The sequence below is a fragment of the Uloborus diversus genome, chromosome 6 (assembly GCF_026930045.1).
Source record: "Uloborus diversus isolate 005 chromosome 6, Udiv.v.3.1, whole genome shotgun sequence".
Taxonomy (NCBI): domain Eukaryota; kingdom Metazoa; phylum Arthropoda; class Arachnida; order Araneae; family Uloboridae; genus Uloborus; species Uloborus diversus.
Genome location: NC_072736.1, coordinates 139029947 through 139054272, shown reverse-complemented (window position 1 = coordinate 139054272; position 24326 = coordinate 139029947). Strand labels below are relative to the sequence as shown.

Genomic DNA, 24326 nt, shown 5'->3' with positions numbered 1-24326 from the left:
AAATTTTTTTTGCGAAATTATTTGCTTGAAATTATTGTTAAAACGAAATTTTAGAATTTAGAGATGGCACAAACTGCATCAATTAAACTTAAAGTTGAGTGTTTTATTCTTCTATGTCAAGAAAATCATTCTGGAGTGGTCTGATTTTTGGCGTGGGGGGGGGGGAGATCGCTCTCTCAAGTATCAATATTTATCTACTGTTCTACATTATGTTAAATTATACTAGAAATATTTCTGTACAGTATTTAAAATAATTGTAACAGAAAAATAAATTAATAAAATAAAATTCAGAATAGGGTTCAGCATTTAACTTTTTGACCCAAGACTCTTAAAAAGCACAGAATTTCGTTTAAAACTTATAAATTCCGTGATTTTAACAAAAATAAAAAGATATTTTAATTGTTTACCTCTTAACAAAGCGTAATAATCATCAAAAATTCTAAAAATCAGATTCCCATAGCGGATGCAAAGAGATCGCAATTCTCAAAGTGAAGGCATCAAAAGTATGAAAACAGCTCGTGAAAGAAATATTTTTGATAAAATTATTTTGAAATTGCATTTTAGAGTCCTATGATAAACATTTCATTAATATCTGTGGACACAGTTGAAGCAAAAAAAAAAAAAAAATAATAATAATAAATAAATAAATAAAATAAATAAAATAAAATAAACCATCTATTCAGCATTTTAATTTTTGACTTAATAACAGAAAATGGAATTTTGCTTTAAAAACTTGAAATGAGAGTTTTAACAGAAATAAAAAGACTTTTCATTTATTTGCATCCTAATAAAGCGAAGTTAGCTTGAAAAAAGAACAAAATATGATTCTCATATCGGATGTTAAAAGATTGCATTTTTCAAAATGTAGACATCTAAAGAAAAAAAAAACGGTAATTATAAGAGTTTATTTAAAGTCAATCATCCTTGTTAGCATCGAAAAATCAAAACCCATATAATTTTCTCCCAAAATAACAATTAAAAATCGCACCGCACCCCCCGTAAAAACGCAAATATTGACAAGCTGGTAAAATGATGAGAATATTTTCTAATCAAGTCATTATAAAGGTTCAACGCCAGACGCTAAGTGGTGATAATTTTGAAGTTGGTAACCCTATCTGAAGCGATCATATTTTTTCCCCCACCCTTACTATCCCTTTGCAGTTGTAAGTTCATTTCGCAGATATATATTATTATTGTTTATTAAATCATGAGCAGGGAGAAAAGTGCTTACCAATGCCTTTTCAGAAAAGTTTGCAACACCGCTGCTAATTAGCTGTGATAAAACAAACAACCATTATATTTATTTGGCAGTAGCAATTATTTATCGCTTGAAAGAGCATCGCAAGAGTGCCGTTTTTTTTTTTTTTTTTTTAAATTAGCCGATTTTGTATAAGCTGATCCCTCTAATTTGACTTAAAAAAAGGTTAAAAAAATTTTGGTTTATACACAGAAATATGCGTTATTTTACTTTCAGATTTGCTCTTTCAATAAACAATTTGTGAAAGATCCGATTTTGTTTATCAGAATTTTGTGAAGGGTCCGTTTTGTTTGATCGGGATTTTGTGAAAGGTCCGTTTTGGTTGATCGGATTTTTGTGAAGGGTCCGTTTTGGTTGATCGGATTTTTGTGAAGGGTCCGTTAACGGACCCAAATATCCTCTGGCCAGACCCCTGATATATATATATATATATATATATATATATATATATGTGTGTGTGTGTGTGTGTGTACATTTTTTTAGTATGAAAAAAATAAGAGGGAGGTGAATCTTACATACTTTGGAATGGAGTGCCCCAATTCCAATACTTGTGTCAAACAAAACAAAAGCAAAGATTTTTTTTTTTAATGTTATGGAAAATTCAACTTTTTTTTCTTTTCCCTCCATTTAATTTAAAGTGAAATTTTCTAGCAACGGTCTTGTCAAAACCAGTCTATCCAAATCAGGAAGAAAATCAAATATCTGATGAGCGTGTTCCGTTCATTTCAGTGTGACTGCTTAATTTAGAGACTAACACACATCTACAAAAGCTGGCAACCCTTAAAACTAATAGATACTTCCATTTCCGCCTGTAAACTGGATGTTTGACTTTCAATCTCATCCGTGATCAGACTATAAAGACTTTTTACTAACTTGGTTTGCACTAAAAGTATGAAATAAAATAAAAAAAGACTTCTTGAATTATAACCCGCAAAAAATGAAATTGCTTTTCATATCGTTATATTTATATGTTGCTTTTTATGTATTTACATTTATGCTAATTCTAAAGTAGCTAATAAAATTTGAATGAGAAAAGTTAAGGAAGAAATATAGGCGGTAGAAAGTTATTCGCTCAAATGCATACCATCTGTTCTCCTCTCAAGTCTTTATTTTTAATTTTATTAGCTGCTTTAGAATTTACATAAATATCTATTTGGGAGAGCAACAGCAATTTTCGTGTATTATAAACAGAAGTCTTTTTTATTTTCTACTTTTTAATGTGAACCAAGCTAATAGAAATAATCTAGATTCATTTCATTTTTAAACATTTTATTCCATGTAATGCTATGCAGTTTTTCTTTTGAATTAAAATAAAATTACCTTCAGAAGGGTCCGATGGGACTAATGCTGCTTTGCAGACTGTACTTCGTTTTCTTCAGATAACGTTAACTTTCTCTTTTTAGAGCAATCCTTTTCGTCATTTTAATTTTTTTCTTTGGGTTTAAAAAAGCTTGTTATCGGTTTTGCTCGCTTCATTATGCAACAACTTTCACTTAGAATGTACTATTTTAACCAGACTGTACGTTTCCAAAAGAATATGCAGTAAATACTGGCTGAAAAATCAATGTAATTGTAATGGATTCTCTAGTTAGCAAAGGTCGTTTTGACTATGACCTATGACACACACGAGACCAGACCAACAAAAACCTCTATCGCTTTGAATTCCGGTTATGCTATCATTTTTGAATTCGAAGCCCAATGATCTTTAAAGCAGCAAACAGAAACATTTTCTTCAACTCAGAAACAGAGAAATTGTCTTCAAGAGCTGAGGAGACATGGAAAAAAGGGAGAAATGCATTCCACGAATAGGCTTTCCAGGAAGATTAACCAAAGGACAGTCATTTCGCGCACTTTCTTGGCAGAAGAGTAAAGGGGTGAAATTCACAGGTTTGACATGTAAAAAAAATGAACATTTCAAGTTCATGGTTAAAGGTCATTCAAGTTAAAAGCCATTTCGCTCTGTTATCTGGATTAGTACTGTTCTTTGGTTGCTCTCTTTCTTAAAATTGTGATTCCTTAGAAAACGAAATGATTGGAGTGAAAAGAAAGTATAAGTTTTTTTCAAGTGATGAAAAAAGGAAAATCGTAGAATACTGGCCAAGTTAGATTTGCAACAATTGCTAACCTAAAGAAGATAAATAATGAATCAAAAAAAAAGAAAAAAAAATCAGGGACCAAAAAGCAATAAAAGACTTTCCTAAAAAAGTCATGCTTAAAGTTTCTTTTACTGTCAAAATGATTCCTTAAACTCGCAATAAAGCACTTAATAATGTAATAATAGAATAAATACCTAACAAAACTAATAAATAGGAATTTTAATCAAGAGCCCATATTGTCTTTAGTATCGATTTCAAATTTTCACCATCATATTTCAAACTTCTATAAAAAGTTTCTTAAAGCCCCCGTATCTCAAAATCTCTTTATCTCGATTTTTTTTCTTTAATGTGAAATTCAATGTATATAGATTCGACTGTATGCAATATTCCCACTGCGCGGCTCATAAAATTAAATATATTTAACAATTTGCAGAATCTATGACAAAGAAAGGCTGCATATGCGTGGATTTAATAAATCAATCTCATTTCTAAAGCAAAGTGTCAAATTTCACTCAATTATCAAAAAATTGTCGCAGCAAAGGGAGGCGTCTTTATGCTTGAGGGTCACACATGGAGCAGATTTTCAATGGCATTGGGGGGGGGGGGGAGCAAAGTGAATTTTTGACCTTTTTTACTCAGAAAAAAGTCGTTTTGATTTTTTCTTTCTTTTCTCTCTTCTTTTTCCCTTTTTTTTTGAGACTAACGTTTCGGGGGGGGGGGGGTTGTCCCCAAAAAACCCCCTTAGCTACGCCCTTGATGCGATTCTATCGCTTAGTAAACGATTGTTAACTTTCTGTTGACAAGTGTTTTCAATTCTTTCAATTTCTTTATTTCAATTCTGGACTTGACACCATGGGTGCCCATTTGAAAAATTTTCAGGGGGGCAGGGCTCAGATTTTTTCCCCGTGGTTTAGCAAGATATTTTCCTTACAGAAACCGATTTCAGTACAGATTAGTGTTATTAAAATTTGACATTTTAAAATAATTTATTCATTGATGGGTGGAGAAAAAATGATTTTGCATTTTTGCAATAAAAAAAGTTCTAAAAGCAAGGAACTTCAATTGATTAAAGTTTTTAAAATTTGAAATTTTTAATAACTTATTCATTGATGGCTGGAAAAAAATGATTTTACATTTTTGCAAGGAAAAAATTACTAAAAGCAAGGAACTTCAAATTTTTAAGGTGGAGCTTGAGCCCCCACTCCCCCCCCCCATATGAGGGCCCATATTTGACACTCATTCTTTTGCCAAGTACATTTGAACATTTTTATCCAGTTTGGAAATGTAAATTTCTGGAAATTTTGAAGCAACGAAATTTTTTTCCCTTGCGTTCTTTTTTTTTCTGGAAAAATTCCTTTTTGACATATTGAAATGTACTTGTTAGGTTTTCAAAAGAATATGCAATCAATATTGTTTTTCTTTTCAACAGAAATATACACAAAACGTTTACAATAAAAAATTAGCTTTTCGATTTCCTTTTTTTTTTTGTTGTTGTTGTTGTTTAGAACGCTAAAAATTATCAAATCAGTCAGTTTGTCATTCAATGGTAATTTTGAGTAGAATTTGATTTTTCTAAATTGTTAAAACTTTTTTTGGTTGAATCATTTACATACATATGTGCATACATATAAGGTAAAACACCAGTAGTGACCAGTGAGTGCTTAGGCAGTGGCCACATCAAGGTTTATATTTAAAAAATAGGCTTCTAGGTCTCCAAATGGATTCAAAAGTGCATCAATGTGCAGGAGGCGGCACGTTTGAATCCATTGAGAATGCCTCCTGCATGTTTGAATCCATTGAAAAACCTGGAATCCTATTTTTTTAAAAATATAAACCTTGATGTGGCCACTACTGAAACACTGACTACTCCTGGTGTCTTTACATTATGTATGCAAACACATTAAATAAAAATATATTAAAATTTTAACTTAAACATTTTTATTTGATGAAATTCCTATGTAATTCTAGTGAGAAAAGTAGCAAATAATATCTTGGTGTACAGGGAAATTAAATTATCTTACAGTTTGTGTTATCGAAGTTGGTTTTCATGTCTAATACTGAACATAAAAAAATATTTAAACAAAAAAGCATATCTCTTCTTACTCTCCTTTATTCAAGGTTACAGATTAAGCATTACGCTTTCTTGTATAGTCTTGAACAATTATAATATTAGTGTGTTATTCTCAAACATATTGAAAAACAGCTAACAAAAATGTACTACATTTTAAAAGATATTTTGTTCCTTCCTAGAAAAAACAGCTATACCTCAGCGTAAAAAACTAGGCCATGAGATTGGTAAAGCTGCTGCAGAAAAAAGCCGTGGGCTGTTCAGTGCAGATGACTGGCAGTGTGGCAGGTATATTTTGCAAACAACTTGGATTTTACTTAATGCAATCAAACTTTTTCCTTGTTCATCAAAATGCTAAGATTGCAAATGTGTTGATTTCATGCTGCATGTTTGCTTTGTTGTAAAGAAATAATTTATTACTTAAGCAAAAAACTTTAAAAAATTGTGTTACTAAAGGTACTTTGGCTGTGTAGAAATTAATAATTTTGTTTTCCATATAAGATGTGGCAATGTAAATTGGGCTCGAAGGCAACAGTGTAATATGTGTAATGCTCCTAAATTTGGTGAAGTTGAAGAAAGAACAGGTTAGTATTGATACCTTAAAGAGAACTATAAATGCATTTTCAATCATAATGAACTACCATTTTGAATAGTGTTTTGTGCAAGCTGCATAACTGGCTGTTACTTTCTTTTGAGATACATAAAATGAGTATTTTATCATTAACCTTTTGAAGTTTGTCATTTGTAATTTGAGTCTTTTTTTACATTCACTGAGCTGATAGTTTGATCTAAACTCTTACTATACCAAATTTGGACAACACTTTTAAGCATTTTTTAGAGCACAGTAAAAGTACTAATGATGGTTAATGAGCACTTTAATTTTCACTAACTCATTCATATCCATTAAAATTTAAAGCATAATATTTATTAAAATTCTTTTAAATTGTGTTTATGTCATCAACATTAAGCTATCTATTAAATGACATTCCAATCTAATTGTGTTGTAAGAATAAATGTACTTTAGGCAGGATTTGCAAAATAGAAACATTGGGAGCAAAAATTTTTTTTCTTACTAAAGTGAAGTAAAACTTATGACTCTGCATGCTAATGGGTTAAGAGCAGTTAAAAAAGGAAGGAGGAGTCATTTTACATTTTTTATATTGTATTTGAACTCTGAAGGGAATTCCATGTATCTCTCTTAAATGCTTCATAGGCAAAAGTCGATAGAAATTGTAAAACCTTAGGAGCTAGGAAATAATTTTAGGTGCCAGGCAAGTTATTTCTCATAGTTTGTTCAAAAAATTAGTGTAACATTTCTTCTGAAAGATTCTTGTTCTAAAGAACCTGAGGAATAATTAGCTAAAAAAAGAGGGCAAGGAAGTCTTTCTCTTATGCAATTTATGTTTCCTTCATTCATATCATCTTTGCTTTGCATTTGATTTTTGCACAAGGACTTTTATTTTTCATTTTGCTTAAAGAAATGAGGATATTTAGTTAATTATCAATTGCTTTAACTTCGTTGTTTTCATGCATTTAACTTATTATTTTATGCTTATTTTTTATTGACTTTTGCTGCATTTTGACAGTATTCATGTTTATAATTAATTAGGTCTTGGTGGAGGTTATAATGAAAGAGAAAATGTAGAATATATTGAAAGGGATGAATCTGATGGAGAGTATGATGAGGTATTATAGTTAACTGGTAAACTTTATTTTTTTGAAATTCTTAAATTTAAATTGTAAAGAACAAAATTTCTAAGGTTTTAATTTTTTGAATGGTTTTTAAATCTTTTATTGTTTGTTATGTAATATGTTTCATCTAAACTTTTAACAATCTTGTAAAGTCTGATACAACTATTTTCACTTGATCAAAGGTTAGCGTTTGCTCTCAATTATCAATAACTTGAGTCCCAAGGACCCATTAATGAACTAAGTGGGCGTCCATCCAGAAGAAAAATGAGTTCCTTATATTTTAAGCAGAAAATTATTTTAAAAAACATATTTAACCCTAGAACTATGAACCTATTTTTTAAACCTGTAAACTACAAAAACCGGGTAGAAATTCACCCCATGGGTTTTTACTCGTAAAATTGTTCCGAAATCTATAATTTGATTCATAACTGCATGAACTTTTTGACATTTTCATCCCGAAGAGACCAAAGAATGGTGAAGAGCAAATACAATTGTATCAAGATTTTGTTGGTGAAAATACGATTTGAACTTAAAGTGCTGAAAACCTGGTTAAAAGTGCTGAAAACTCAGTTTACCTGGGGTAGATCATCAGGCTGTAACCATAGATGTCAAGGCCGTAACCAGACTTTTGCTTCAGGAAGGGTTTGAAACACATTTCTTGTGAAACTACAGTAAAATCCCATTACAACGAACTTCAAAAGACCGTAAATTTTGTTCATTGTAACGGAAATTTCCTTTTAATTCCAAACAGCGTACTAGAAAGTAAATCGGGACTGAAATTTAATTTCATTGTAATGGAAACTTCATCGTATTGGTATTCGTTATAACTGGATTTCACTGTATATAAATAAAATTTGATTTTATTTCTGTATTCAATTGCTTTTTGTTAGAATAAAATGTTTAAATGAGGGGTGCTACTTTAAAAGCATTTACATCAGCTAATACAAAAAATGGCACATTTAAGTGAGGGTAAATTTCTGGTGTGTGCACCTCACCCATTTCAAATATTCAATGTCTTTTTAACAACTCAAAAGAATAGATACGTATATTCACATAGGCACATTCAAAGCAATGTTTCTGCCCACTTCCATGACAGTGAAATTTTCTTAACCAATGATAATTTCTTTTCAAGTATCATTGTGTATTATTTGTGAAAAATTCCATTTATTACTGTGAATAGAAGTTCATTGAATGGAATGTTGGTAAATATATATCTAATGAAACTGAACTGAATGAATTTCAGTCAATCCTCAGTGAGAAACAAAATAGAATTTTGCTGAAAGTATTGAAATGTTAAATTACATTTTATCTAGATTTTAATATCATGCGTGCATTTTTTTTTTTTTTTAAATTCTATTTTCAATTTTAAATACAATTTTCCAATCAACAATGATACAATTCCAAATACGGAATTGTATCATTGAACCGCTTCAAGTTATAAATCTGTCTGAAATGTCAATTAAAAACTATTTGTTTCTTGTTTACTACTCTTATTGTTACTATTTATATTGTAATTTTTGTTATTTAATGTGTGCCTGCTACTTTAAACCTTCAAGTTAAGCTATTTGGTCAAATATAGCTCTTGATGAAATGATTTCATCTGATCCACTAAATATTTTGTGGAAATGTCCAGTTAAGTTCATTTTGTGAAATAATAAAGTCTACATGGTAAAATCATTTTAATTTGGTTTTAGATGTATTTATTTGAGTACAGCAGTCCTTACATAATCAGGTAATGGTTAAAAAATACTCTTATCGAAATTTGTAATCAATCTGTCAAAACTTTTTCATATGAGAGTAATGTTAAGTTTTCCCACTTTTAGAACTTTTTCCCCCTTTAATCTTGCATAATCTTGTAAATTTTCTTGAATGAAATTCTTTATATTGTAAGCTGATAATTTCCTTTCTCTTAAAAGGAAAATCAAATCCATTCCCCCCAAAGAGCAACTTGTGCAACTCTCAAAGCTAGATGGGTCAGCATTCTATCTTCAAGCTCAATAGCTGTCTGCCTTCTGCTTCTTAAAAAATGGTTTTTCCCGTAATTGTATAACTAGGCTATTTTGTTGCAATTGCTACGATCCTGTTGTTCAAAATAGACGGGCTGAGAGTTTTATTTTGGATTCTCAAATTGTGTGTTGTACAGCACTTCTAAAGCTGTCTCATGGAAATATTAGAAAAGTTACCAAATTTAGTCAGTATTGCTTTTGAATGATTATTTAATATACATATTGTTTTCATGAATTAAATGATATATAATCTTTGTCATATAGCATTTAATCATCTCAAATGCAATCATGTCTTAACTATTGTACATTTAAAACAGTAATTTTTTTGTACTATACTTTTTAACTTATATTTCAAAATTTAATTTAACTCATTTACTTTTTTTTTTTAAAGTTTGGAAGGAAGAAAAAGAAATATAGGGGAAATGACGAAAAGCCAATAAAAAGTGTTCCCATCATAAAAGAAGAAAAACCAAAAGTACTTCCCAGTGTTGGTGATGAAGTAAGAATTTTTATCTTGATTTTTCATAAATTTCTGAAAATTGTGTGACCATGCTTGATTTAAAGAGCAGGGTTGCCAACCTTCAAGGAACATTTTGTGGAGCATCTGTGCCGATTTTGAGGAGCAATTTAAAATTTTGGGGAGCAATTCGTTATTTTGTATAAAAATAACTAAAACCACTTATCTAAAATTGTTTTAGAGCTTTAATAATCATTTTAAGTACAAGTATAAAAATAATTATCTTTAAATTAATAAAAGAGCTTTAAACACTATTTCAATCTTTGAGTATAAGCATCTTTAATTTCCCATATCAACATGTTTGTTATGATAAAATGGCAAAATTTGAGCTTGAATGCGTTTGCCCGGAAAATGCGGAGCAAAAGAACTTCTTTGCGGAGCTGCGGAGTTTCGCCATTTTTGAGGAGCAGTTGGCAACCCTGAAAGAGGCTAAAAAATCAAATATCACAAGCAAGTTCTAGAAATTCAAATCTCAGTGCCATAAGCTGGTTTTGTCTACATCTAAAATTTATTAGTTTTTCTGTGGAAAAGCAGTTTTTATCCTCATTATCTTTCATCAAAAAGGGAAACATTATTCAGAAATGCTTGTTTTGCTCAAGATGCTAGGAAAATGCCTGCACTCTACAATATTTAAACACTGGTTAAAAGTGGCTGAAACCTTTTTCTTGTTCTGTTTAACTACCTTTAGTCAGTGTTTCTTAAATTGTGTTCCTTGGAACCTCAGAGTTCCATAGAGCTTAATCAAGGATTCTGCAAAACTCGTATTTTCTTTTCCGAACGTTCTAGTTAGTCGATTAAAATATCTTTAAAACAATGATCTTTTTAAATTTAGAAGAAGAAGAATGTCTACCAACCCTCATTTCCAATCATCAATCTAGATCAGGAGCCTTAACTTTTTGGCCAAAGGGCCATTTTTGAAATGGGGGTAATTTTTTGTATTAGAGCTAATTGACTTGTGTTATAATTAAATTTTTAACTAACCGTTGTTGTAGCTTCCTAGAATTTAAGTTTAAGGTTTCAAATCTTCAGTTGTCTTTCACTAGATGTTGGATTAATCATTAGAGGAAATGAAACACTTTCCTTTCTTTGCATCAAAACAAACATTTATAAATTCACTGGGTTAAAATATTAAACAATATAAATTAATGAAAAATTGATTCCCATTTGGTTTATTTCAGTATCTACCAACTCCATGATAATGGAATTTTCTTGATCAAACATCAATAGCTATTATTTGAAAAATTCCATTTATTACCTGTTAGAAACATTTTGTACAACTTTATTAATCCCTTATTTTTAATTAAATAAAGGTCAGACTATCCTTAAATTGTAATGAAACAAGCATAAAGGTTACAATGAATTTTTCAATTGTTAAATTAAGGCAGAAACAGAAGCTGAATTACCTGATGCTATTGAATATTTTAACAATTGACTGTGCATTTTTACTTTCTTCTATATCTAATATATAGAAGAAAGTATTGGATTCGTGCAAATTTTCGAATTTCGAATTTTGACGGATTCGAACGTTTTGAGGTGTGCTGAGTCCATTTCGACCATTTTTGGAAAATGTCTGTCTGTCTGTGTGTGTGTGTGTATGTATGTATGTGTGTGTGTATGTATGTGTGTCACGTCTGTGTGTGACCAGTTTTTTGTGGCCGCTCTACAGCAAAAACTACCGCATGAAATCGAACGAAATTTGGTACACATATGTGCCCGTATGTGAACTTGTGCCCATTGGTTTTTGGCGCGAATTCCTCCAAGGGGGGTGGAGCAATGGGACGTTTTTCGAGTTACGCGTGCTTGCTATTCCTCAGGAAGTAACTGGCGGAATCAAACAAAATTTGGTCCATATGTTGGTATTAACAGGAACAGGTGCTGATTCAATTTTGGTGTCAATAACTCAAACGAGGGTTGAGCTATAGAACGTTTTTTGTCGTCAATTGTGACTGCTGTATCTCAAGAAATAATGAACGGAATGAAAGAAAAATTTATCGGCAAGTAACCCTTAGTGGGTATAAGAACTGATTTTATTTTTGTGTCAACAGCTAAAAAGGGGGGTAGCGCAATCACCCGTTCTTTTTTTCCATTTTGAGTACTCTATCTCAAGAAGTAATGCTACGTTCTGGTTGAAATTTGGAATATATGTGAATCCATATGTAAACAGGCTTTGGTTCGATTTTGACGCCAATCACTCCAAGAGGTGTTGATTTTTTTTTTTTTTTTTTTTTGCGAATAAAAAATATTTTTATTAATGCAACAATAAGAAAGATAAATCGTAATAGATTGTCGTCTGCGTATTTCTCGTGATTTTAATTGTATGGAAATGATAGGAAATATTATTTCAATGATTTAAAATTTTTAACTGTTGCCATCTTATGTTTGTTAATAAATAAAATATTTGTAATTAATTCAAGTTAAGCTTTTAAAGTAACTTTCAATTTTCGCTCTTTGTTTTGTTTTTACAATAATTCAGACATTGGGATGGTCATCAAGTTTTTGCATGTGTAATTTTGTTTTTGTTAGGAATATTGCTTCGTCGTCAAGCATGGGGAGGGATCAGAAAAAGGAAAAATATAGAAGAAAGTTTCGTGATGGCCACAACATACTAGTTTCTAATGTGTGCAGACAGAAACTTGCAAATATGAATACGCAAGACAACCTTACAGAAGACTTCATTGTGATATATGCATCTAAAATCTAACCTACATAAGTCCACCAACTTCATCTTTTCATATTCATCATATGAGACAAACTTTTCTTATTCCTTTTTCATGTATGCAAGAGAAAGAAGGGAGGTTGGGATTCAGATTGTGCTAGTGAAAATACTCATGTTATGAACTGCAGAAGTGGGTAAAGACTGAAAATCTTGCTTCACCTGTGTAATCTCAAAAACAATGGCTTAGTTTTGCTAAAGATTGTGCCAGTTCACATAAGTTTCGCAGTTAAAAACCTTAATATTTTTGTTTGTTGAGCTGGGGCCTTCACATTCTCAATTTCTGCCGTGCTCTAATTTCTCTTGTTTTACAGAAAAACACAATTTATTATAAAACTCAGGTTGCTCTTTGCTATAGTAAAGCAACTATTAAACATGCGCAAGAAATCACTCAAGTTAATAATGAACGTCACGTCTACACTTTCTATGACTTGTCTTAAAAAGGACAGAAAAATACTAAAATCTTTTTATGCTCAATTTGTTGCATGTCTTTTTTCCTTTTGAAGCTCTCTGATTAAATTTTTTTACTTAAAAATTGTAAAAATTAAGGTTTAGGATTTAATCCTAAAATCCCTTGAAAAATATTTTAAATATTTATATCTGCTCTGTATTAAAAGTTGATTTTGTTTCTTTTGTCAAGGAAGACGATGAGGAAGATGATGACGAAGATGGCGATCTATCTAAATATGATCTTACAGGATGGGGAGATGATGATGATGAAGAAAATTCTACAAAGAAGAATAAACAGTCACCTTCTAGATCACATTCTTCTGCGTCTTCAAGAACTGAAAGCTCACGCTCTAGGTCTAGGTCATCTAGCAGTTCATCTCGTTCTTCAAAGTCTTCTCATTCTAGTTCTGAATCAGAAAAGTCAAAGTCAAAAAATAAAAGACATTACTCCAGGTCCAGGTAAAAGGGAGGGTGGTAATGGTTCAAAGGTCAATATCGCTATTTTTCTGCTTTCTTGTTGTGTTTTTTTGTGTCAGTTTGATGATATAAATTTTGTACTTAGTTTTATGAACTTTAATGTGAATGTCTTTTCATATGTTTCTATCCCCCATGTTATATTCTTATCCTAAATAATTTGAGGATGGCTTGAAAATGAGAAAAATGTGGAAATATGTGACAATGCAATATTCATATACTTTTTGCTTTTTTTTGTGATTTTTAATGATTTTGAAACTGATCTTTTTAAAAATTAAAAATATTAAAAGAAATTTACTGGTTACACCAGGAGTGTTTTATCCAAAAATTTCAGAAATTTTGGGCTGACAAGACATGATAAAACTGAAACATTATTAAAAAAAAAAAACTTTGAGATCTTTTTTTTTTCAATCATTTTTGAATGCATATTTGAAGAGTTTATGGTGGGGGGTCTAGTTTTCTCACAGTTTCCAAAAATTTCACACTGTCTTTAAAAAAATTTCCTTGAGTCCATTATCACCCCTCGGTTATACTAAGAAATTGTTTGGGCAATCATCAGGTGCTATACAAAAAAAAAAAAAAAAAAAAAAGAAACGTGCAAATGAGGATGAAAGTGCAGTCAAAAGAAATCAAATAAAATAAAAACAAATTTACATAAATTGCATTCAAAAATTTTTAAAAGTTAGATGTATAACTGAGAGAGATTTCTGAATCAATGAAACTAGAGCCCAATTAAGCTATTAATGAGGTACTAGGTCAAACACCTTTTCAGGGCCTTCTGTGGTCAAATCTTGCACAAGCATTCCCGGGGAACCAGGAGTGCAGTCTTCAGGGTTGTGGCACAGAACAACCACTCACATAGAATATTTGTTGGGGTGCAAAGCATCCCACACCTTAAGGAAGTAAAATAAGTTGGAATTAAGTAAGTTGGAAAATCGTATTTTTATTCCTTTGTCTCAAATAATAGACTAGAACTCAAACAATTTTAGTCATTTGGGGGCTCCTAAAACTCGGAGATTCTAAGCTACAGTGGTGGACAAAATTATAGACTCAATTTTTTTCTCTTTTGTTTCAATTATAGCATGACTCAGTTTAAATTATTTTCATTGAAGTTAAGATGAATAGTTGAAGAAATAGTTCTAAAATTAGTAAATCTTATCAATTAAGTTAAAAAGTTCATGAAATTAGAAAATTTGCTAATTTCATATTTTATCATTACGTGAAACCTGGACAAAAGTATAAACTCAAAGGCAAAAAATCCAGGATTACGAGAAAGTTTCGTTCGAAAATGTTAATTTAATGCCATAGAATGAATAAATATTGCCATCAGTGATTGCTAACAGTTTTGTTTTTGGAAATTAATGAGAAACATATAAATGCACCGCTGGACAAAATTATAAACTCATTTTTTTTTTCATTTCACTCAGTTAAAAAAGTTTTTGTTCCAGTAAAGATAAATAACTGACTAAATAGTCCTAAGTTCAGTATAACTCATAAAAAATATAAAATAAATAATTTAATTAAAAAAATTCTCAACTTTGAAAACTTAATAACGCATGAAACCTGGACAAAAGTATCAACTCAAAAGTAAGAAACTCTGAAGTTTGGTAGAATTTTATTCAACTACTTAATCATTTAATATCCAAAAATGAACAAATGCTGAATTAAAAAATGACAAACTTACGATACTGCATAAACACAATTATAAGCTGACAAAATTTAAATTTTTTAAGTTTAATTAAGTTACATTTGCAATTATTGTAAAAAAAACCAAAGCATAGATTTATGAAAATGTAATTTTGCTATTAACATGGATAAATTGAAAAAAAAAAAACCAATATTTGAAATGTTTTAAAAATTAACACTGCATTAAATCTAGCCATTCGTATAAACTACTAACTTTTAAAAACGAGTTGGGCCACCATTTTTCTGAATTACTTCGAATATGCGGCTGGGCATAGATTTCACAAGAGTTTCCAACAGCTGCTGTGGCATATGGTTCCATGCTGAAAGTATTGCCCTTTTTAATTCCTCTGTGGTTTGGTACTGGTGCCCATCATGATAAACTTTGCGAACCATGGTCCCCCAAAGATTTTCAATCGGATTAAGATCCGGACTACGAGCTGGCCATTTGATAACTTTGATACCCCAGCGCTTGAACCACTCTTTTGTACTTTTCGCTGTGTGTACACTCGCGTTATCTTGCTGAAATAACCAGTTACCTCCAGGAATTAGATGAGCAAAAGGTAAGAGATGATCTTCCAGGATTAATTGATAATCTTCAGCGTTCTGTCTTCCATTAAGAAACGCCAATCCTGCTTTACCATGCTGAGAGAAACCAGCCCAAACCATTACAGAACCTCCACCAAAGTTTCGGCTAAATATGTGTTGTTCTTTTTTTCTAATGTCATGCCAATAGTATCTTAAGCCATCTGGACCATCCAAGTTGAATTTTTTTTCATCGGACCAAACAACTGTATTCCACATTTTTTCCAAGACATATGTCTCTGTGCAAACTGTAGTCTTTCAGCAATATGCTGAACCTCCAGTTTTGGCTCTGTTTTCATTTTTCTCCACTTCATATTCTGAGCTTGTTGTAGAACTCTTCTAACTGTCCTAGAGCTCACCTTGAGTTTTAAAGTCTTCACAATTTTGCTGGAAGAAGCTCCAGTGTTTGATGCTGTGCGTAAAATATATCTTCGATCTCTCTCAGTTAGTTTCAAATACCTCCCTGTCCTTTTTCTTTTTCCATAACTTGGGGGATCCTTGGCGCTGGGTTTTACCGGCATCTCTGTAGGCCACAATTTTTCCTACTTGTTGCTCTGTAAGTTTTAAACCTTGAGGCATTTCAAAACTCAATGAATACCAAAGCACGAAGAACTTAACAACTCGACAGAATGAAAACTTGCACTTAAAAAAGCTCAAATCGTTCTGAACATGAAAACCAGACGATAAAAAGTTTCACTTGAATAATAAAGAAAAATTAATCTGATGATAAAATATTGTCTGAAATGAAAATAAATGTTTTTTATTACTTTTTTTTCAGTGGCATTTTTTTCGTTTGACATAATGATAAAGAAAATAAGCAGTAGCTAATGACAAGAATGTTTTTATTTTATTCTTCAGAAAAAAAGTTAATGATGAGAAAATCCAAAACTTGGAATATACTACACAAGAGCCCGTAAAGTTTATTTATATATTAAAGTTGAGCATTTAAATTGCATTATTTGTTTCATTAAATAAAAAATTAAATTAAACTGGGTGAAGTTATGATTGAAAAAATGAAAAAAGGTCTTGAGTTTATAATTTTGTCCAGCAGTGCATTTAAATGTTTCTCATTAATTTTCAAAAACAAAATATTTAGCAATCACTGATGGCAACATTTATTCGTTTGATAGCTTTAAATCAATGTTTTCGAAGAAAATTTTTTTGTAATCCTGAATTTTTTACTTTTGAGTTTATACTTTTGTCCAGGTTTCACGTAATGATAAAATTACGTAATAATATTAATTTTTCATATTCTCTAACTTCATTAACTTTTTAATTTAACTGATGAGTTGTACTAGTTTTAGAACTTTTCTTTTAACCATTCATCTTTACTTTAGTGAAAAAAAGTTAAATTAAGTTAAGCTATGATTAAACCAAAAAAAATATTTTTTTGAGTTTATAATTATGTCCACCACTGTATGGCCTAGTTAGCCTATTCCAGCAATCAGGCTCTGAATGATGCATAAATAAAATTTAAATAAGACAAATATTTCAACATTTTTGATCTGGATTACCTAACAAGATCCACCCAAACAAGTGAACACTGCATAAAAGAGTACATTTAAGTGTAAAAAAAAATATTATTTCAGAAGTCCCATATTTCTATTTTCAAAATTTTTGACTTCGCAATTAATGTGAAAGTTTTAAAAAGTACTATTGTAGTAATTTTAGACAAAGTAAGAACTTAAATTAGTGAATCTGTTAAAGCTGTTTAGTGTTATCATTTATGTGTGCATTCAACTGAAGGAATTGATTTGTTTTACAAAACGTCTTTGTCAATTCATGAAGACTTTTTTGCAATGCATAAAAATGTTCTTATTATTATCATTACTTTTAATTTTTGAGTATGAAATATGCCATTATTCTAATTATTGTTTCTTTAATTTTGGAATCATGAAGATAGATTGGAATAGCAACAATGATCTAAAGCCCCCCCCCCCCCCAAGAAAAAGCAGGAATTAAATCGATAGTGAAGGTACCAAACCTCAAATGTCAAAAATGGAAGTTTACTGGGGAACATTAAAACTTTTTTGTACTGTGATTTCTGGTATCAGTGCCATCATACCACAGCTCATTAATTAGTGAGTTTTTTTTATTGGGAGAAATGATATAGGAGGTTAGAAAACTAATATAGTAGTGTTATAACATTACATTTGTTGAAAGAAAAAAGATCACAAAATCCAACTTTGGAGGTTGGGTATCTTCACTATTGCTATCTTATTTATGTCAATTATTGTATTAATTTCTTGAATAAGAGCATGTTGTATGTTTGCTGTAGAGTAGCACCCTGTTATACTGTTTTTAAAATTTTCCAGTGAATTTGTTGTTTCTATTTTAGACCATTTCCAAAAGAATTTGCTTTTTTCAGAGGTAATAATGATTGAAGCAAAATTTGTCAATGTAACTAATTACTCCTGATATCAGCTTCCCCCTCCCCCCCAAGCTTTTGAACTTGCTGATGCTTTAAACATCCATTAAGATTTGTAGAGTGTTACCCCTTGTAGCTACTTTTAATGAATAGCTTATATGAGGCAGTGAGAATCAAAGGGATGCAAGTGGCAAAATTAAAAATTTGGTGATAATCAATACACACATGGTAGGTGAACTTCTCCTCTGTCTTAGGGCAAGAGATGGTACTAGTAGCCCTGGTAGTTGCTGCTATGTAGCATGATTTAGAAAAAAAATTTCAATGAAAGCCTACCGAGGATGTTATCTTTAAATGCATTTAACTCAAAACTTAAAAATGTCCCATTACATCCCTTTGCTTCTCACTGCCTCATATTTAGAATGATAAAGAGCGATACTTGCTTAAGAAGGGGTTTTTTCTTCTCCTATTTCTGTTGAGCTTATGTGTGCTCAAACGTGCAATCTTTTGTTTTTTAAATTCTTAACAAAAGTTTGCATTTTTTGCATTCAAAGTGTGTTAATCTCACAAGAGCTGATCCCTCCTTTTTACATTAATTTGACTTTTTTTTTAAATAGATAGAAGTAAATTGAAAAATACTGAACACCAGTTTAATGTCACTAAACTTAAATAAAAAAAAAAATCAGTATGCTGCCTTGCTAAGCACAGATGTGATATCTGCACATTTTATCAAAATTGAGTTATTGTCACTAGGTGGTCGTTACTGATTTAATTTACCTAAATCTCAAGTTCTTTGGCGATTTGTGAATGCGAAATATTAAAAAAAGCTTTAAGAAAAATGTCGTAACTGCAAATTTGCTTACTTTGCTAAGGCAATTTGAACGTAAGTAACAAATACTAAGCCTTTAAAGTGGTATCAGTGCAGTTACCACTTTTTTGCTTAGTAATTTGGAGATAGGACTTTTATACCTTAGTAAAGCAGCATATTTAATAATGTAGCAGTTAATTGTAACAGAAAACAAAAATTAATTTATCGTTAAATAGTTGATATAGGTCGAAAATAAAAACTAATACTACTTTGGATGAATGTTCAAGTAAATGTTCAGCTTTTTCCATTCAAATTTTTGTTTAAAAAGCTAATTTTAAAAAATGAAATGCATTCAAAATATTCTAATCTAATTCTTTCATGAAATTATTTTAAAAAAAAACGCATTTCATTCTACGGCCAATTATATTTTTATTTAAGTATCGTCTCCTGTCAAAATCATCTTCATGCTGAGTAAAAATGAATCTAGAAAATGAAACATTATAAATGATAACATCAACACATTCTTTGAATATAAAAAACAGAAAAGTATTATGGTTTACGTTTTTAAATGTCCAAAATTTTGAAAAATGGTATTTTTCAGAAGGTTGAATCTGTTAGATTTGTATTAACAAAATAAAACAGAAGCTAAGTCCAAGTAAAGCAGAGCATAAGCATTTAAAGATACATTAAGCGCATTTTACTAAGCTATTTTTATCGTATCTGTGCAGATACCCCTAAAAATGCTTAAGTAATAGTCACTTACTGTGAAATTAACCTAGCATATGAAAAGGTTTTGAAGAGAAAATTTGTCGTAACTGCATTCATTAATTTTAAATTAAGACTTTTATAAAAATGCGCTCTTATGTAGGTTAGATAAGTTATTTGCCAAACAACTACCGCGAGTTGAACATTTAATTAAGTCACAAATCAAAGAAACGTGTTGCAAAACTTTAATCATGAATTTCTCATTTTGAGCTCCACTGCAGATACCACTTTTGCGCTTAGCACAGCAGTATGGTTTAATATTGAATACATATTGAATTTCAAAATATTTGTAATTTTGTGAATTAAAAATTTACACCACTGCTAGCTATAAATCTAAATAAAATCATACATACAAGTAACAAATTTATTTTTCATGAATGGCTAAGAGAAAGCTTTGTTTTGAAAATACTTTTGGCTTATAAATTAAGAATTGTATCCAGTTCTCTTTGTGAAGAAGGTTTTTTTTTTCTTTTTTGTTACATCTCCTTATTCAATGCAATTGGAGTTTTAATAATTAAAATTATTTTTTTTTAACCTGTTTAAAATGCAATCCTAGCTATTTTGAGCTGCACCTTCAGTGCAAAATCTTCTTTAACTTCTTGTTTACTGGCTTCTGACATTAGCAGGTACATAATTTCGCTTATAATTTTGTTTGCTGTAGTTTAGTTTTCGATTTTCGCTACTACATAACTGGATTAAAAAAGTGTTATGGTCTTTTAAAATATCTCCTGGCATATTTAAAAAGTCTTCTGTTTCTTTTGTGTTTCAAACATCAATGTTCCTTTTTTTCACTTGAAGAAATTTGCAGGTATGTACATAGATTCACTATATGTACAGTGTTTTGATAAAAAAAATTTTGTTTTGATAAGAGTAGTTAATATCTTATTTGCAAACTGGTACACAATATCATTATACATTTTATAGTAGCATAGGTATCATCTGAAAAAAGCAATTTCTTACTTTTATTAAGTATAATAAAATATATATTTCCATAAGCTAATTTAGACATCATATATACAGTTGGCTCTCTGTTTAACAACGCTCTATTTAACAACTTTCTCTATTTAATGAAGGCTTTTCACAGTCCCAGATGGTCCACTATAGTGTTAAAAGCATTCTATTTAAGGACAATTTTTTGTGGTCCCTTGAAAGTTGTTAAACAGAGAGCCAACTGTATGTCTCTTATCATATTTTGTGCATGCTACCCTGCAAAGTATTAATTTAAAAAATGTAAATTTGTTTAATTTTATTTTTATCAAGTGTTCTTTATTCTTGATTATATGTATCAGTTTTAGTAGGAAATATTAAAAACAACTTTTGCATAACGAATAAATAGTGCTGTAGTTGAGGGAGGAGAGGAAGATGTTGTCTCTTAAAATGTTTGATCTTTATTGTAAAAATAATGCAGATGTAATATAAATTAGTACCACACTACTTTTTCTTTTGCTGAGTCCCCCCCCCCCAGGCTCCTAGGTTCATGCCTCAAAATATTTTTTTGAACTGCAGCACTACCTATAACAATATTATATATCCATTCTGAAAATCGTGCATTTTATTGTAAGATGTTATTTAATTCATCTGGGAAATAATTATAGAATTTTTCTTTTTAATTTCTTATCATGCATTTATAAAATGTTTATTAGACATGAAAGGCTAGTGTTGTTAAACTTGCATAATCTTAAAATTAAAAAATATTCTTGTTTCTGGAGTATGCAGCGACCCTGAAATAATGCAATGAAAAAATATTTTTTGAAATCATAAAAATACATTCCATAGTCGAAGTTTTTGAATACATTTTGGATTGTATTTTTAATTCATGAAGTTTATTGCATATTTTTCATGTGAAAGAAATCATTTGTATAAGTATGAAATACCTTTGTGCTACAAAGTAATAGTGTGAAAATCCAACCCAATCACACGTTTTGAAAAAATTGCAGACGTGTTTCGAGCAGGGCATGGTTGTCCAACTGCTTTTGGGGCAAAAAAGTCGAAGGCCTTAAAATTTCACGAGTCTGTGTAGTTTATTTTTCAGCAGGGTGGAATCAGAGTCTGACTTGATTTTGGAGCAAAGGAGTCGAAGACTAAAATTTTTGGAACCGGAATCTGTCATTTTCCCTCTGACTCCTCTACCCTGGTTTCAAGAAACCACTTTTTCAGTGCAAAAACATGTGAGCTTCTGCATGTAGAGTCATCCAACAAAAGCAAAGGTTGGATGAGTTTACATTCAGAATGACCTCTTTCAGCATTGGTTTTTCTTACTAATAATTCATTTATAATTTTTTTGAAAAAATATGTATAGGATTTTCCTTTAATTTATTTATGGCGATGTACATGTTTTATTTTCACTAATTTATTTATTTTATTTATAAACATTTATTGATTTTATGTATTTATTTATTTGATGACATCAAATTTTTTCATTAATGTAGTAAGTATCACATTTGTAACTTAATCTTTTGATGGAAAATTATATGTAAATAGTGTCTTTTTATTATTTTCAGGTCTGGCTCACCAGTGAACAGGAAAAGAAGTAAAAAAGAATCTAGTAGTAGCAGGTCCTCTACACCTTCATCTAAGTCAAGATCAAGAGACAGGTAGGGCTATGTACGATTTTGTATGAATGAGCTTCAGTGTGCTCTATTGCCTTGCTAAGCAAAGAAAGTCATGCCTCAAGAAGTCAATTTTCGGCTATGAACTTCTTTCTACATATTTGTTTTGCTCCGGTTTAGTATTTATACCTAGCAACTGATTATTCCATTATTTATTTTTATTTAGATTAATATGTTGTTTAGTTTTAAATCAACTTTTTTTTAATGAGGATCATTTACACGATAAAAATTGAGAGATACCTATCTTGCTTAGGAATGCAGTATAGTAGTTAGTTTGTAAGATGACTGCTTTTTTTTCTACAGTTAATTATGTAATAATACATGGGTTGCCAACTTCTCCACAAAAATAGCGAAACTCCGTAGCTCCGCAAAAAAGTTATCTTGCTCTGCATTTCTCACCGAATGTTTTTTCAAGCATGACATAGTCTTTGAAGCTCTTTTTTTTATTTTTATACTAGTGCTGAAAATGATTATCAAAGCCGGAAAAACAATTTTGCATAAGTGGATTTAGTTTTTTTTTTATTGAATTTTATACAAAATACTGAGCTGCTCCGCAATATTTCAAAATACTCCTCAAAATCACCACAGATGCTCCTCAAATTGTTTCCCCAAGGTTGGCAACCCTGTAATACTCACATATAACTTCAAGCTGTAACTGTTTCAACTTGCACAGTTGTTTTAATGTAAATGAAACTAGTAGTTTTCAGTTAACTCAGATGTTGTTACAGGGGTGTTCATTTCTAAAAAAATCTAAAAACTTTTCTCTGCTTATCCTGAAAGTTGATTCATTTGTTCTCAAGAAAAAACACCTTTGCAAACCTTTTTACAAGTCTGGACTTTGGAATTATTCGATTTTCTTGTAATTGCCTCTTTTTACTCTCAATTTTTCAATTTCATCTCTCATCTACCTATTTTAAATTATCAGTGTTATTTTTATCAGTTTTTCTTATGTTTTCTGTGCACCTATGTGTTGTCATACACAATCTCTTTGCACCCCTAACAGGGGTTGAAAAATTTGCTTTCATTTCATTTATCAATGACCTCCTAAGTGCATATCAGTATTGTTTTATATTATTTTGTTTAAATTTAAATTTTTTACCAGCATGGAAGCAAATTGCAGAAAACCATTCTTAAAGCATTTTTTACAAGACCTGAACTAATGTAATTTCAATTCCACTCAGTTGCAAATTTAGCTAAAAGTGTTTGTGATTTTATTTATCTTTTTGCAATTGGCAGCATTTGTATATTTTTCGTGGATAAAAAAACTATGCTGTTAAGAGTTTGAGTAAAGAGCTTTTCAAGGTCTTGAGGAAGCGGTTTCTAGTTTTTCTTTTGGTATTTACCGTAATTAATGAATGGCCTGCTTAATGCAAAGAAAATTCAAATAGAACTTGGCTTAACTCTAAAATATGTTTCAAAAATGTTGCAAATGCGTTATAATTCTTGTTCATTTGGCGCTATGAAATGTCATACTGCAACTAACATTAAGCAATTTTTGAGATCCGGTTGAAACATTTGTTTCCATTATTTCCCATTTTTCTAGTCACTAAATAATTTGCTTTTATTTACAAACAATAATTTCATAGGGAAAAAACAACTTTATTCTTATATTTTTATATCTTTTCTAGGTCAGCTTCATCTTCTCCAGTTAGCCGAAAAAAGTAGTCAACTTCGGACCAAGTAGCAAGAGTTCAAGCTCTAAGCAGTGGACAAGAGATCAAGTGCTCTTCTTTATTGAAAATGCATGTGCGTCCCTCTTTTTATATCACTTCTTTTTTTTTCTCTCTCTTAAAAAAATTGAAAATCTCTTCCTTTTCAGTATTCTATTTAAAAGCGTTGCTTACCAATCCGTAGCCCATTACAGAGTTATATTTAGAACACACAAATGTACAATTTCATCACAAGTTTGCTTCTTCATATCATCCTGATGCATGTTTTTCTACATGCTGAAAATTTTAAAATGTACTCCAATACAATAAATTATACTTTGAAAGTGTGACTTTCTTTGTTTTTTCTCATAGTTTGTGTTTTCCTATTTACAAAAATTGGCACAAAAAAATTAACTTTTTGATTAAAAGGAAAAATGAAAACTAAGGAACATGTTTACATTTTTTGTGTGTGTGTGATTTGCAGTTAAACTTCCACATATCAAAATTTTCAGTACATTTAACTTCCAGCAAATTTCCATTACCTAGAAAAATTGTTTTTAAATAACCTTTTTTTTTTTTTTGAGACAT

The 24326-nt window shown here is 30.5% G+C and overlaps 1 protein-coding gene across 2 annotated transcripts in view; it reads left to right on the top strand.

The window, feature by feature from the left end:
• LOC129224083 (zinc finger Ran-binding domain-containing protein 2-like) overlaps positions 1–24081 on the top strand; it is a 28568-nt gene extending 4487 nt beyond the window's left edge. The window contains exons 3-10 of one of the 2 annotated variants that reach the window (XR_008580675.1): positions 5605–5710; positions 5924–6006; positions 7032–7108; positions 9512–9619; positions 12991–13259; positions 21982–22074; positions 23718–23835; positions 23909–24081. Coding sequence is in view for 1 of the 2 variants with exons in the window: in XM_054858483.1 (XP_054714458.1) it covers positions 5605–5710; positions 5924–6006; positions 7032–7108; positions 9512–9619; positions 12991–13259; positions 21982–22074; positions 23718–23754 (773 nt within the window). In the remaining variant the exon portion in view is untranslated. Of the gene's footprint in view, positions 1–5604; positions 5711–5923; positions 6007–7031; positions 7109–9511; positions 9620–12990; positions 13260–21981; positions 22075–23717 lie in introns of both variants that reach the window. The other variant, XM_054858483.1, reaches the window with a different exon arrangement.
• The last annotated feature ends 245 nt before the right edge of the window (positions 24082–24326 follow it).